General features: G+C 30.2%; 1 protein-coding gene across 1 annotated transcript in view; it reads left to right on the top strand.

Moving 5' to 3' along the window:
• Window positions 1-740: 740 nt before the first annotated feature.
• LOC119609658 overlaps window positions 741-17,080 on the top strand; it is a 98,500-nt gene continuing 82,160 nt past the window's right edge. The window contains 3 exon segments of the mRNA XM_037964514.1: window positions 741-788; window positions 945-1,125; window positions 1,128-1,150. Coding sequence (XP_037820442.1) covers window positions 786-788; window positions 945-1,125; window positions 1,128-1,150 — 207 coding nt within the window. The 5' untranslated portion in view covers window positions 741-785.

Genomic DNA, 17,080 nt, shown 5'->3' on the forward strand with positions numbered 1-17,080 from the left:
TTGCACGTGAAGAAGATGGCCGAAGAAGAAATCGAAGAAACAACGTTTGAGGAGCAACATAAGCGCAACAACGAAATGATACCAAATCTGTAGGAGAAGAGTATGAGCAACACTACCAAGTGATCAATGAAATGGCGGTGCGTCGTAGTGTTGGCGGTGGTAGTAAATCATCGCGTGTACAGTAATTATTTGAAAAAATGTAAAGATCGCTGGTTGGCAGTTGTTTGGCATAATCAAATGCAAGAATATCACAATAATACAGGTCATGATCCAAAATCAACAATGTCTACAATAAATGAGCTAGATGTCAGTCAAGACTTGGGGCCAAAACAGAAACAACATCAGCTAAAGTAACGGATTTTCCAAACAATAGATTGTCTTCATTGGGTGGTGCTAGTGAGTCCGTCAACAAAGGTAGTTCCACTAATTGTGCCCTTGGGAATGTGATGAAAATGGAAGACGAAAATAATGTTGACGATGACGACGACGATGACGACGACGATGATGATGACGTTGTTGATGAATCGTATGAAGATATTGATTTTGGTCTAGGTTCTGCATTAACTAAACAGCAGCAGGAACAACAAAGAAAATTACAAAACAAGCTCGCAGTCGTAATACTTCAACAAACATAAATGTTGTGGAAATTCTGTTCAAATTGAAACACGACAGGAAAAGAAACATTTAAAGTCAATGGCCCCAACAACAAAAACAACAAGAGCATGACCACGATAAATATGGATGATGATGAAAAACATGTAGAACAATTAGTAGATTCTAAACAAATGGTACGTACTTGTATAAAACTATTAAACTTGTTTCTATTTTTTTTTTTTCTAATAATACTTTAACTTTGTTGTCTTAAGACCTCAAAATCTGCCCTGTTACAATTTGTTTTTCCTTCTCCTTTAACGATCAACATCGTCATTCCTCTTGTCTTCCAGGAGTCTCATATTGCTGCTCTGATTGACAGGCATCTTGCATGCATTTATCCCGTCTTTACTCAAACAACACGTGCAGTTTTAATACGTGAGGCACGTGACGTTCTCGTGAAGATCTATCACGGTTGTTTGACAACATTTGAACGGCAATTCCTATGTAAATTTACAGAGATCGCTGTCATGCTAAGGAACGTCATCGTGTCGGTGAGGTGAGTTGATTGTTGTACAAAGAATTTGTAAAGCTTTTTAGTTTTTTCTGGAGCTACAAACCATTAACTAAATGAGCAAAATGTCCAATATGTGTATTAAGTATTTAAATGACTTTTTGAAAAACATGTTTCGGTTATGAAGTCATTTCGTAATGTTTATTTTTTGCAAGTTGAATGGCAGATGTGAAGATCAACAAGATGAAGAAAGCTTCACATTTTTTTGGAATCTTTAAGATTTTTAGTTTGGTTATAAAATTTGGATAACTGAACTCCGAAATTAAGAACATTGAATCTCAATTACAGACTAGGGTACCGAAAGTAGTCCAGAATAGACTATAGACTAGACTATAGACTACTCTATAGACTAGACTATAGACTAGACTATAGACTAGACTATAGACCAGACTATAAATAAAGACTATAGTCTAGTCTATAGACTAGACTATAGACTAGTCTATAGACTAGACTATAGAATAGTCTATTGACTAGACTATAGACTAGACTATAGACTAGACTATAGACTAGACTATATACTAGACTATAGACTAGACTATAGACTAGACTATAGACTAGACTATAGACTAGACTATAGATAGACTATCGCCTAGATTATAGACTAGTCTATAGACTAGACTATCGCCTAGACTATAGACTAGACTATAGACTAGGACAACAGACTAGACTATAGACTAGACTATACACTAGACTATCGACTAGACTATAGACTAGACTATAGACTAGATTATCGACTAGACTATAGACTAGACTATAGACTAGACTATCGACTAGACTATAGACTAGACTAAAGACTAGACTATAGACTAGACTATACACTAGACTATAGACTAGACTATAGACTAGACTATAGACTAGACTATAGACTAGACTATAGACTAGACTATAGACTAGACTATAGACTAGACTATAGACTAGACTACAGACTAGACTATAGACTAGACTATACACTAGACTATCGACTAGACTATAGACTAGACTATAGACTAGACTATAGACTAGATTATCGACTAGACTATAGACTAGACTATAGACTAGACTATCGACTAGACTATAGACTAGACTATAGACTAGACTATAGACTAGACTATAGACTAGACTATAGACTAGACTATAGACTAGACTATCGACTAGACTATAGACTAGACTAAAGACTAGACTATAGACTAGACTATAGACTAGACTATAGACTAGACTATAGACTAGACTATAGACTAGACTACAGACTAGCCTATAGACTAGACTATATACTATACCATCGACTAGACTACAGACTAGACTATAGACTAGACTATACACTAGACTATCGACTAGACTATAGACTAGACTACAGACTAGACTATAGACTAGACTATACACTAGACTATCGACTAGACTATAGACTAGACTATAGAATAGACTATCGACTAGACTATAGACTAGACTAAAGACTAGACTATAGACTAGACTATAGACTAGACTATAGACTAGACTACAGACTAGACTATAGACTAGACTATAGACTAGACTATCGACTAGACTATAGACTAGACTATAGACTAGACTATAGACTCGACTATCGACTAGACTATAGACTAGACTATAGGACTCGACTATCGACTAGACTATAGACTAGACTATAGACTAGACTATAGACTAGACTATAGACTAGACTATAGACTAGACTATAGACTAGACTATAGACTAGACTATCGACTAGACTATAGACTCGACTATCGACTAGACTATAGACTAGACTATAGACTAGACTATAGACTAGACTATAGACTAGACTATAGACTAGACTTACAGACTAGACTATAGACTAGACTATACACTAGACTATCGACTAGACTATAGACTAGACTATAGACTAGACTATAGACTCGACTATCGACTAGACTATAGACTAGACTATAGACTAGACTGTAGACTAGACTAAAGACTAGACTATAGACTAGACTATAGACTAGACTATAGACTAGACTATAGACTAGACTATAGACTAGACTATAGACTAGACTATGGACTAGACTATAGACTAGACTATCGACTAGACTATCGACTAGACTATCGACTAGACTATAGACTAGACTATAGACTAGGCTATAGACTAGGCTATAGACTAGACTATGGACTAGGCTATAGACTAGGCTATAGACTAGGCTATAGACTGGACTATAGACAAGACTATAGACTAGACTATCGACTAGACTATACACTAGACTAGACTATAGACTAGACTGTAGACTAGACTATAGATTAGACTATAGATTAGACTATAGACTAGACTATAGACTAGACTACAGACTAGACTATAGACTAGACTATAGACTAGACTATAGACTAGACTATAGACTAGACTATAGACTAGACTATAGACTAGACTATAGACTAGACTATAGACTAGACTATAGACTAGACTATAGACTAGACTATAGACTAGACTATAGACTAGACTATAGACTAGACTATAGACTAGACTATAGACTAGACTACAGACTAGACTATAGACTAGACTATACACTAGACTATCGACTAGACTATAGACTAGACTATAGACTAGACTATAGACTAGATTATCGACTAGACTATAGACTAGACTATAGACTAGACTATCGACTAGACTATAGACTAGACTATAGACTAGACTATAGACTAGACTATAGACTAGACTATAGACTAGACTATAGACTAGACTATCGACTAGACTATAGACTAGACTAAAGACTAGACTATAGACTAGACTATAGACTAGACTATAGACTAGACTATAGACTAGACTATAGACTAGACTACAGACTAGCCTATAGACTAGACTATATACTATACCATCGACTAGACTACAGACTAGACTATAGACTAGACTATACACTAGACTATCGACTAGACTATAGACTAGACTACAGACTAGACTATAGACTAGACTATACACTAGACTATCGACTAGACTATAGACTAGACTATAGAATAGACTATCGACTAGACTATAGACTAGACTAAAGACTAGACTATAGACTAGACTATAGACTAGACTATAGACTAGACTACAGACTAGACTATAGACTAGACTATAGACTAGACTATAGACTAGACTATAGACTAGACTATAGACTAGACTATAGACTAGACTATCGACTAGACTATAGACTCGACTATCGACTAGACTATAGACTAGACTATAGACTAGACTATAGACTAGACTATAGACTAGACTATAGACTAGACTACAGACTAGACTATAGACTAGACTATACACTAGACTATCGACTAGACTATAGACTAGACTATAGACTAGACTATAGACTCGACTATCGACTAGACTATAGACTAGACTATAGACTAGACTGTAGACTAGACTAAAGACTAGACTATAGACTAGACTATAGACTAGACTATAGACTAGACTATAGACTAGACTATAGACTAGACTATAGACTAGACTATGGACTAGACTATAGACTAGACTATCGACTAGACTATCGACTAGACTATCGACTAGACTATAGACTAGACTATAGACTAGGCTATAGACTAGGCTATAGACTAGACTATGGACTAGGCTATAGACTAGGCTATAGACTAGGGCTATAGACTGGACTATAGACAAGACTATAGACTAGACTATCGACTAGACTATACACTAGACTAGACTATAGACTAGACTGTAGACTAGACTATAGATTAGACTATAGATTAGACTATAGACTAGACTATAGACTAGACTACAGACTAGACTATAGACTAGACTATAGACTAGACTATAGACTAGACTATACTAGACTATAGACTAGACTATAGACTAGACTATAGACTAGACTATAGACTAGACTATAGACTAGACTATAGACTAGACTATAGACTAGACTATAGACTAGACTATAGACTAGACTATAGACTAGACTATAGACTAGACTATAGACTAGACTATAGACTAGACTGTAGACTAGACTATAGACTAGACTATAGACCAGACTATAGACTAGACTATAGACTAGACTATAGACTAGACTATAGACTAGACTATAGACTAGACTATAGACTAGACTATAGACTAGACTATAGACTAGACTATAGACTAGACTATAGACTAGACTATAGACTAGACTATAGACTAGACTTAGACTAGACTATAGACTAGACTATAGACTAGACTATAGACTAGACTATAGACTAGACTATAGACTAGACTAGACTATAGACTAGACTATAGACTAGACTATAGACTAGACTATAGACTAGACTACAGACTAGACTATAGACTAGACTATAGACTAGACTATAGACTAGACTATAGACTAGACTATAGACTAGACTATAGACTAGACTATAGACTAGACTATAGACTAGACTATAGACTAGACTATAGACTAGACTATAGACTAGACCATAGACTAGACTGCAGACTAGATTAGACTGTATTTTAAATATAGGGTATTCGCGTTTAAGTAGCGTTAAGTTTGAAGCACCGGCCTAGCATGGTAGCAATAAATAAATCAGATGAATTAAAATGTTTATAATTTAGCATCATAGATTGGTTTTAAAATGATTTTATTTAATTAAAAAAAATTTAACAGTTACAATTTTAAACTTCAATTTAACATAACTCTAACTTAGTTAACATAAAATGTAATTACATGACGATGATTTTAAATACCATATCAAACTAGTCGAATATGACTCGTTATCTCCATAACGTTAACATTTCTCAGAAAAAGCACATGCATGCTCTCGCATGTTAAAGCTCGCTAACTGTAAATAAAATAATTTACTCTCCATTATAAACACTGGAAATTCCAGTTTGGAATATACAGCACACAACAGATTCGAACTCCATAAAATGTAAACAAAAAATCTAAACAAAACACACACAATTTAAAAACGTGCCAATATTTCCAATGAAGTCATTGGGTTTGAATGTTGCCACAGTTGATGCAGTTTATCAGCTGCGTTTGCAGTGCTCAGTCGTATCTTTTCGAACGTTCGAAATAATAAAACGAAACTGAAAAAATTACTGTTGTATGTAAATAGAATAACAAAAAACGGTGCAAAACGGTTTTGAATATTTTTTTCTAAAGTGCCTTAAACTATTTTCAAATAAAGTGTCTTTTTAGACAATAAAATAACTTTTTTAAATTTTCTTTTATATAGATTTAAAAGAAAAATGAATAAAAATTTTATAGATATTTTATAGAGAAACATAACAAAGTTATGAAAATATTAAAGTGAAGTGCTAACACAAGTGTTAAAAAATGTTGTATAAATTTTACAAATATAACAATTAAATTTTATTAAATTTAAGTATATTTTTGAGATATTTAAAATTTTAACTTTATTTTAAAATAAAAAAAACTATTTTATTTTAAACTTGATGCATACTTTTTTAAGAAGAATTTTGCTGAAAAATATAAATTAAATTTGTTGTTGTGTGTTCAAACTTTAAGTTTTAATAAAAAAATTTAAAAAACAAAAAAAAAAATAATATTTTTGCTAAAGTGCCTAAATTGTCCAAATACTATATAAATGATATAAGTGCTTTTAAATAAAAATTTACAAATATTGTATAATAAATTAAAAGTAATTAAAATAAATTATTAAGATTAAATAATTTAAAAAATAATTAATATATCACATTGGATTAAAACATAGACATTCATTTAGATTTTATCTAAATTTGTATAATAGGTAAATATTAAAGTTTTACTGATTTTAAAAGAAAACTTAACAGTTTAAAAGTGTTAAGTTTTTCAGCATAAATTATTAAAAATTTAAATATTTTTTTTAAAAAATTATCATCGAATTAACGAATACTCAGTTTAACAAATTTGAAAATGTTTAAATTTTTGTTAATGATCAGTACTTATTTCATATATTACTTAGTAATGAGTGTTTGCTATCAATCGCATTATTTCATTTAGAAGAATAAGTTCTTACTGGTGTAAAGTGGAAAAAATTTATTATAATCAATAACACAGGCCAACAAAGAAAAAGCTTTTTAAATAATTTTCACTAATCCCGGTATTATTTCGAAAATGATTCCGAAAATTAAAAAAAAAAACTCCTATCACCCGCCAATTTTCCAAATTTTCATATTTAAGTGTGCCAAATATTAAATTCTGTAATATTTCAAACGTTTCCGATATTGACCATCCGCGGCTCTTATACTTTAACTTATAATACATTTGGGGTAATAGGACTACGTTAACTCGTGGCTCCACGACACTGAAGGGTAAAAGAATTTTTACAAAAATTTTACCACTACATGTTCATGCAATACTTATTCGTTTTGAATTTCAACGCTCTACTCGTATTTTTAATGAGCATTAAAGTAATTTTCTGAAGCGTACCTTATATGGGAGGTAGGGTCAATTATGGACCGATCCACACAAAATTTGGTAGAGAGATTTTGGCTTGTCAGAGACTTACTAAATTTCATCACTATATTAGTATTTTAAAGCCAGAAATGGGCATTATAATCATTTTCTGAAGGGAACCTTATATGGGGGGTAAGGTCAATTATGGACCGATCCACATAAAATTTGGTTAAAAGATTTTGGATCGCATGAAACTTATGTGTTTCGAATTTCATCGTTATATTCGTATTTTAAGCCAGTAAATTATATGGGGGGTAGGGTCAATTATAGACAGATCCACATAAAATTTGTATCGATTTTCATCGTTATACTCTAACTTTTAAAACATATATGCTCCTTAAAGCTTTTTTTCGGGTGTCCACTTGTATGGCCATCCGAAAATTTGGACCATTTTTAAAACGAAACAAACCTTACATATAGAGAATATTTGTGGAAAATTTCAACGCTCTATCTCATTCCGTTCGGACTCTATCGTGTTTTCAACAGACAGACGGACGGACATGGCTAGATCTTCTTAGAATTTACGTCAAATTTCATCGCTATACTCGTATTTTTAAGCCAGTAATGAGCGTTAAAGTAATTTTCTGAAGGGGACCTTATATGGGGGTAGAGTCAATTATGGACCGCTCCTCATAAAATTTGTGTCGAATTTCATCGTTACACTCGAACTTTTAAAACATATATTCCCCTTAAAGCTGTTTTTCGGGTGTCCACTTGTATGGGGGCTATCCGAAAACCTTACCTATAGAGAATATTTGTGGAAAATTTCAACCCTCTACTCATTCCGTTCGGACTCTATCGTGTTTTCAACAGATAGAGAGACATACGGACAGACGGACATGGCTAGATCGTCTTAGAATTTAATAAGAACCCAGAATATATATACTTTTGTGGGTGTATATTCCAATCCAATATTTCGATGTGTCGGTATAAAAATGTTTATATCGGGTGAACTATTAGTGCTAAAATGCTAAATTTTTTCACAAATAACTTTGACATCTATGCAAACATTTGCCTATTTTTGGGGGCGTGGTCCCTCCCATACAAATTAAACAAATTTAATTTGTTGTACGAACAACTTTGACATCCAGATAAACATTTGGATAATAAATTGGCCGATTAGCAATAGGGTGTATGGCACCTCCCATATGAATCATATACAAAAATTCTTATATGGAAAATCATTAGATATAGCAATCTCAAATTTTCTCATATGGAATCCATATGAACATTTGGAAAAAATGGGTGATCTTGCATCTCCCATATGAATTATACTCGCAGGTATGAGTTCTCAACATTTTTACATGTACTTTTAGTATCAATGAACAAGTGCTTGAAGAATAAGTGGACTAGCATTAGTGGGCGTATGTAGTACCGATATAAATTCGTATGCATAATTGCTAGTATATAACATCTAGAACCTTAAAAGTTTACAGGGGAAACTTTGAAGGGAATATGGGCGAATTACCAATAGCGGACATGGCAACTTTAAAAAGTGGAAAAATTTGATTTTGAGGATTTCGGAAAAAAAAATTTTGTAATTTTTTTTTTTTTAATTAGCATTAATTCTTCACTGTTAAGCATTTTATATAAAATATTTGTGGATTATAATAGTGCCAATAATAGAAAACATATATATCTAAAGTTTTAGTAAAATAGAGTAAAATGAACCTATAAACTTTATAGGCCATTCAGACTTAAGATTTACTCATTTAACTTTAGCTATTTATAATATTTGGAACGTCTAAGATATTAAGATATTGTTATGCTATTTATAAAATACAACTGTTAAAACCTAATGTTTCCAACATCACTATTATTTTTTTTAAATATTTAAAAATTATATGTTTTAACGCTCACGCATTTTGTAATCCATTTAACAATGACAAATAACGCATTACAAAACTGCTGCAGAAATTTGTCAAATGCATTAATTATAATGAAAAAAGTCACCATTTACGCACTTTCTCAAATTTGTAATATTTTTTGTGACGAAATTTTTAAAGTTAAAATTTTGACAGGTTCATTTTCTTTTACAAAAATCTTTGTTAAATGAATTTAACAAAGATTTAACAGTAATTGTCTAATAAGTGAAAATACAATTTTATGGCCAACTACTTAAATAAGAGGCGTGAGAAAGTTGTGAATGAGAAAAAAAATATTGGTTTTGGTAAATTTTAAAAAAATCTGTCTCTGATTTTGATTTCTAAACTCTTAACTTTCAGACAGCAATTTTGAAGAATGATGAAATACAAATTTTAAATATTATGGATTCATTGTGATAAAATTTGAATATATTTGGTCAGTCCCCTTTAGAAAATCATTTTAACATTAATAACACAGGCCGACAAAATTTGAAAAATTCGAAACCCTGAGATGAACTTATACTTTTCTAAAGGAACCGCGCTGAATCCGAATCTGACTTCAGAATTTCTTCATCACATCTGGGATGTGAGATATCGTGTCCTGAAATTTAAAAAATAAAGAAAAGTACCAAATTATTTATTTGGTCCTAAGTAGGGCCTCAATCCAAGTTTCAAAAAACATCATTTGGTGTAACTAAATCTGCCAATTTGAAAAATTTTATCTCAATATGAAGTATATATGTGTATATTCCGAGTGCTTATAGATACCGCAACCGATTATGTTTGTTAAAATCTATTTTCTGTAGACCCATGAAATCGGACTTTTTGTCACTTTTTCGTTCTTCAAAAGGTACTTTTTGAATTTTGTAATAAATACCGGTTAATTGAAAAAGGGAGGTGGTGAAAATTGGGATAAGAATCCTTAGTTATGACTTATACTTTTTGGCTTCTATACATACACTCACACTCTGGATAAATGAAAATCTATAAAAGGGAACTTTCTGGTACTTTTTCGTTTTACAGAGCTGGTATTTTTTGTTATAAATTGTAAAAATAAGTACGATTTTAACCCTTTAACGTCCAAACTAAAAGTACCAAACCTATATTCGTAATTTTATATAAGGTACGATGTGATATAAATTAGATTTCTATATTCACAGGTTTAAAAGATACATGAGGTCCAAAAAAGTACCAAAATACAGTTTTTACCCGTAAAAAGTACCAGATACCTGTAAGCTTATTTTTGGAATAAACAACTACATCCACCTTAAAGTATACCAATAGAGTAATTTTCTTAGGTGATTTAGCTATGTCCTTGTAATCAAATTACTGGAACTTTGAATAAAATTTTTCATCTAGCCCCCATACAACTGAACACCCCGAATAGGGCTTTCGAGCTCAAAATTATGTTTAGTATACTTGTGTCTTGACATAAAGTGATACAACTACGTTATATATTAGTCTTTATGACACCGCCGGCTTTTGCTATGATCGGACCTCCTACAAAGCCGATTTCAGAATATGATTTAAATCTCCCCAAATTCAATTAAAAACACTAATATTTTGCAATGGAATACATACATTTTATGTAAATGTAGATCCATCCGGCATACTCATGAAATCGGCCAAGATTTTCCCCCTTCATTCATTATTCTCGAAAGGACTTTTTTTCGATTATTCAGTCATTTAGTAAATGAGCGATATATAAATATGGTCATGTGTCATAATGTCCATGGATGTCACACCAAAAAGTATCATAGTGTTCACGGACATTATGACACTTTTAAAAATTGTGACTATTTTAAAACAGAAATATATTGGAAAATTTGTTTAGAAATTAGGAAAGAGACACACGTATTCCGAAAATAATAGCTCCTAAATTTGGTGTACGTTGCATATTTGCTTCTTTTTAAAAAGTTTCCTGGATATCAGGCCTTCAGTCGGGCGCAGGGATTGTAAACTCTGCATGGAGGGAAAAGGAAATATAAACGCCTGTTACCAAATTGACACCAAAGAGTTTATAATTTTCACTAACATCTATTGTCAAAGTAGATACATACGTACGACAACACTACGTAATGTTGACAACGCAGCGTTGTGGAAGTATACACGCCTGGTACCAAATTGACACCAAAGAGTTTATAATTTTTCACTAACATCTGTTGTCAAAGTATATACATACGTACGACAACACTACGTAATGTTGACAACGCAACGTTGTCAACATTGCAACAATTCGTTATCGAAATCTAAATTTTATACACATCCATTGTCTAATTGTTAACACACGTTTTAAGCTCACTATTGGCAACGGATTGTTTGTCAATAGTGAGCTTACCACGTTTGTTAACATTTAGACAACGGCTGTGCATAAAATTTAGATTTCGACAACGAATTGTTGCAATGTTGTCAACATTACATATTGTTGTCGTACGTATGTATATATTTTGACAATTGAAAAATTATAAACAGTTTGGTGTCAATTTGGTACCAGGCGTGTATATATCTGTTTCCCTCTGTGTGGGGTATTCTGAATACCGGCTTCGCTTAATTAAGAATATTTTTGATAAATTGAATCATGGATTTACCATGGACTTTATGTCATTTTGTTCACAGACATTGTGACATTTTCGAAATTGTCAAAACTTCCATGGACACTATGTTACGTAGAAAAACAAACTAAAACATTTTTTAAATCACTTACCATAAGATTTTATCTTCTAAAATAAGATTCCAAAGTTATGACCCTCTTTCCATCTATTCCAACTATTATTAGTATTTGTGTGCCATTATTTAGAATTATGGCACATTATGAATGTAGAGCAATAAGTTCATTGAAATTTAATTAAAAATAGCTAAAGAAATAAAATCAATAATCAATATAAAACATAATTGTACGTTTATTGACCTACCCCAAGATATTACGTATTCACACTCAAACGTACTGACTGCATAATATGAATAAACACAGACAAAGTCTGGGAGGTGGACTGACGTACATAAGTAGTATTTATAATATTGGCAGAAGTGTTTAAATGCATATATATGGATAAATGTTTCCGTAAATGTTTCTTTTGCTAACGGCTGACTGACTCATTTTACTCACACTTATGGTCATTCGATCGCTCAACCATTAAATTCTCATATGAAATTCAGTTGAAATTTAAAACAATTAACAAAAACATTAAAGCCACAAATTTGTATACAATTGTTAAACATTATTTAATGTTTATTAAAGTTTGTTGCTTTGTTTTTTTTTTCTTCATTCCTTATTGTTTTATGATTATAATAGCGCCAAAAAGTTAAACGGAAAACAAGTAAGAAAGTATAGTCGGGCGTGGCCGACCATATGATACCCTACACCAGTTATGAATATTAAATGTGATTTATTTTTCATAATATCGCATTTATCTTCAATATTCCCTTGTTCCGATACATTTAAGCAATTTATGGATGAAAAACCAATTTTCTGAAAGAGGCTTTATATGGGGGCTAGGGGCAAATATGGACCAAGCCCGATAAAATTTTGTGAACATATTTATATTTACATAATATTTAATTGTGCTGAATTTCATCGCGATATTTGTGTTTATAAGTTAATTTGGGACATTCAAGTAATTTTCTGAAGGGGACTTTGTATGGGAGCTAGGGTCAAATGGGGCCCGATCTTTATGAAATTTGGCAGGGTTATCAAGACTTCTATAAAACTTAGTTGTGCCGTATTTTATCGATATATCTGTATATTTAACATAATTATGAGCTCAGAAGCCCTTTTCGGGGGGTTCTGTTCTATGGGGGCTAGGTGAAATAATGGACCGATTTTAACCATTTTCAATAGGCTTCGTCCTTGGGTCAAATAAAACGTGCATGCCAAATTTCATCCAATTATCTCGAAAATTGCGACCTGTAGCTTGCGCACAAGGTTTACATGGACAGCCAGCCAGCCAGCCAGCCAGACGGACGGACGGACGGACGGACGGACATAGCTTAATCGACTCAGAAAACGATTCTAAGCCGATTGGTATACTTTAAGGTGGGTCTAGGACGAATATTTTTATATGTTACAAACATCAGCACAAATCCAATATACCCTCCCCACTAAAGTGGTGTAGGGTATAACAAATGCTAAATTTGTTGTTATTTTTTGGGGCATTAAAAGACCTGCCTGGTTGCCATGTATGTTTTTTTGTATTTTAGTTGCGGGTGTTGAGACACAATCACGATTTTCAAATTATAAAATACGCAAAAAAACGTATTTGTTCGTACATTGACTTTAACAGCTAAGAAATAATAAACATAGAAACCGTATAAACAAAAAGTTAAAAATTTGCTAATAGTATTTTGTTTTTGCTTAACAAAAGTGCCAACAATTTATCATTATGAAATCTAAGAAATGTTGTAAAATTAACTGTTAAAAAAGGTTAAGGTCCCGCTGTAAAAAATGACTTTTGCATGTAAATTGCATTGACATTGAAAGTGAAATGATTTGTAAGTGAGAAAATCAACATGAAATAATGCTGCAGCACTAACTACATATTTATGCTTGTTTTTTCAATCGTTAAGTGATTTAAAACCAATTTTTTTCTTCTTGTATTTTAAACGATTTCCATGGAAATGTTTAAATTGTAAATGATTTTTTTACCGTGGACTACTTGAAATAACATTAAATAGCTGGGAATTGATGGTTTTTAGGAAAATGTTATAAATGGCCTTAAGGTGGACATAAATTGATTTTTAAATTATTCATTAATTATATTAACTATATATTGATGGTTTTAATAATATCACTCAAACTATCAGTCTGTTTAGGAATTTTGACTGACAAGTTCGTAACTAGGCTCAATCACTTATACTCTACACCACTTTAGTGGGGACTGGTATATTGTATTTGTGCTGATGTTTGTAACGCATATAATTAATGGTCCTATGCCTACCTTTAAGTATACCAATCGGCTCAGAATCATTGGATGAAATTTGGTACCAAGGACGAACCCTATTGATTTTGGTTTATATCGGTCCATTATTATAGCCCCCATATAACCGGACCCTCTAAATTAGGATTTAGAGCTCATAATTATGCCAAATATACTAATATACTTACAAAAATAGGCACAACTACGTTTTATACAAGTATAAATGATACTGCAAAATGTCGTTATGAGCGGCCCTTATTTAACCCTAGCCCCATTGCAAAGTGGCCCTCTGAAAATGCTTGAACGTCGTTAATTCACTTATAAACACGTGTATTTCAATGAAATTCTGCATAATTAACTTTAATGTCAACAAAAATGCCTCCACCAAAATTTTATTAAAATCGGTTCATATTTGACGAAAATTCGCTATAAAAAGGAAAGTTATCGAGAATTCCCTATAAAAAGTTATTTATCGAAAGTTTTCTATAAAAAGGACATTTATCAAAAATTCCCTATAAAAAGAAAATTTTACGAAAATTTCCTATAAAAGGGAAATTTATCAAAAATTCCCTACAAAAGATAATTTAACAAAAATTTCCTATAAAAAGAAAATTTATCAAAAATATCCTATAAAATAAAAATTTATCGAAAATTCCCTATAAAAAGGAAATGTATCGAAAAATCCCTATAAAAAGGAAATTTATCGAAAATTTAACGAAAGTTTCCTATAAAAAGAAAATTTGTCAAAATTTTCCTTTAAAAACTAAATTTATGGAAAATTTTCTCTAAAAAAAAATTTATGGAAAATTTTCTCTCAAAAAAAAATTTATGGAAAATTTTCTCTAAAAAAAATTTATGGAAAATTTTCTCTAAAAAAAATTTATGGAAAATTTTCTCTAAAAAAAATTTATGGAAAATTTTCTATAAAAGAAAATTTGTGGAAAATTTTCTATAAAAGAAAATTTATGGAACATTTTCTATAAAAGAAAATTTATGGAAAATTTTCTATAAAAGAATATTTATGGAAAATTTTCTATAAAAGAAAATTTATGGAACATTTTCTATAAAAGAAAATTTATGGAAAATTTTCTATAAAAGAAACTTTATGGAAAATTTTCTATAAAAGAAACTTTATGGAAAATTTTCTATAAAAGAAATTTTATCGAAAATTTTCTATAAAAAGAAAATATATGGAAAATTTTCTTAAAAGAAAATTTATGGACAATTTTTTATAAAAGAAAATTTATGGACAATTTTCTATAAAAGAATATTTATGGACAATTTTCTATAAAAGAAAATTTATGGACAATTTTCTATAAAAAAATGTATGGAAAATTTTCTATAAAAAAAATGTATGGACAATTTTCTATAAAAAAAATGTATGGACAATTTTCTATAAAAAAAATTTATGGACAATTTTCTATAAAAAAATTTATGGACAATTTTCTATAATAAAAAATTTATGGAAAATTTTCGATAAAAGAAAATTTATAGAAAATTTTCTATAAAAAGAAAATTTAATTTTATTTAAATTTATTGAAAATTTTCTCTATAAAAAGAAAATTTATCGAAAATTTTCTCTATAAAAAGAATATTTATCGAAAATTTTCTCTATAAAAAGAATATTTATCGAAAATTTTCTCTATAAAAAGAATATTTATCGAAAATTTTCTCTATAAAAAGAAAATTTATCGAAAATTATTTATGAAAATTTTTCGAAAATTATTTATGAAAAGAAAATTTTCGAAAATTTCTATGAAAAGAAAATTTTTCGAAAATTTTCTATGAAAAGAAAATTTTTCGAAAATTTTCTATGAAAAGAAAATTTTTCGAAAATTTTCTATGAAAAGAAAATTTTTCGAAAATTTTCTATGAAAAGAAAATTTTTCGAAAATTTTCTATGAAAAGAAAATTTTTCGAAAATTTTCTATGAAAAGAAAATTTTTCGAAAATTTTCTATGAAAAGAAAATTTTTCGAAAATTTTCTATGAAAAGAAAATTTTTCGAAAATTTTCTATGAAAAGAAAATTTTTCGAAAATTTTCTATGAAAAGAAAATTTTTCGAAAATTTTCTATGAAAAGAAAATTTTTCGAAAATTTTCTATGAAAAGAAAATTTTTCGAAAATTTTCTATGAAAAGAAAATTTTTCGAAAATTTTCTATGAAAAGAAAATTTTTCGAAAATTTTCTATGAAAAGAAAATTTTTCGAAAATTTTCTATGAAAAGAAAATTTTTCGAAAATTTTCTATGAAAAGAAGATTTATCGAAAATTTTCTATGAAAAGAAAATTTTTCGAAAATTTTCTATGAAAAGAAAATTTATCAAAGATTTTCTATGAAAAGAAAATTTATCAAAGATTTTCTATGAAAAGAAAATTTATCAAAAATTTTCTATGAAAAGATAATTTATCGAAAATTTTCTATGAAAAGATAATTTATCGAAAATTTTCTATGAAAAGAAAATTTATCGAAAATTTCCTATGAAAAGAAAATTTATCGAAAATTTCCTATGAAAAGAAAATTTATCGAAAATTTCCTATGAAAAGAAAATTTATGGAAAATTTCCTATAAAAAGGAAATTTATGGAAAATTTCCTATAAAAAGGAAATTTATGGAAAATTTCCTATAAAAAGGAAATTTATGGAAAATTTCCTATAAAAAGGAAATTTATGGAAAATTTCCTATAAAAAGGAAATTTATGGAAAATTTCCTATAAAAAGGAAATTTATGGAAATTTCCTTTAAAAAGGAAATTTATGGAAAATTTCCTATAAAAAGGAAATTT

This window comes from Lucilia sericata, unplaced genomic scaffold (genome assembly GCF_015586225.1).
Source record: "Lucilia sericata isolate MDLA Ls3-8-SP2 unplaced genomic scaffold, ASM1558622v1 Contig001030F_arrow, whole genome shotgun sequence".
Classification (NCBI taxonomy): Eukaryota; Metazoa; Arthropoda; class Insecta; order Diptera; family Calliphoridae; genus Lucilia; species Lucilia sericata.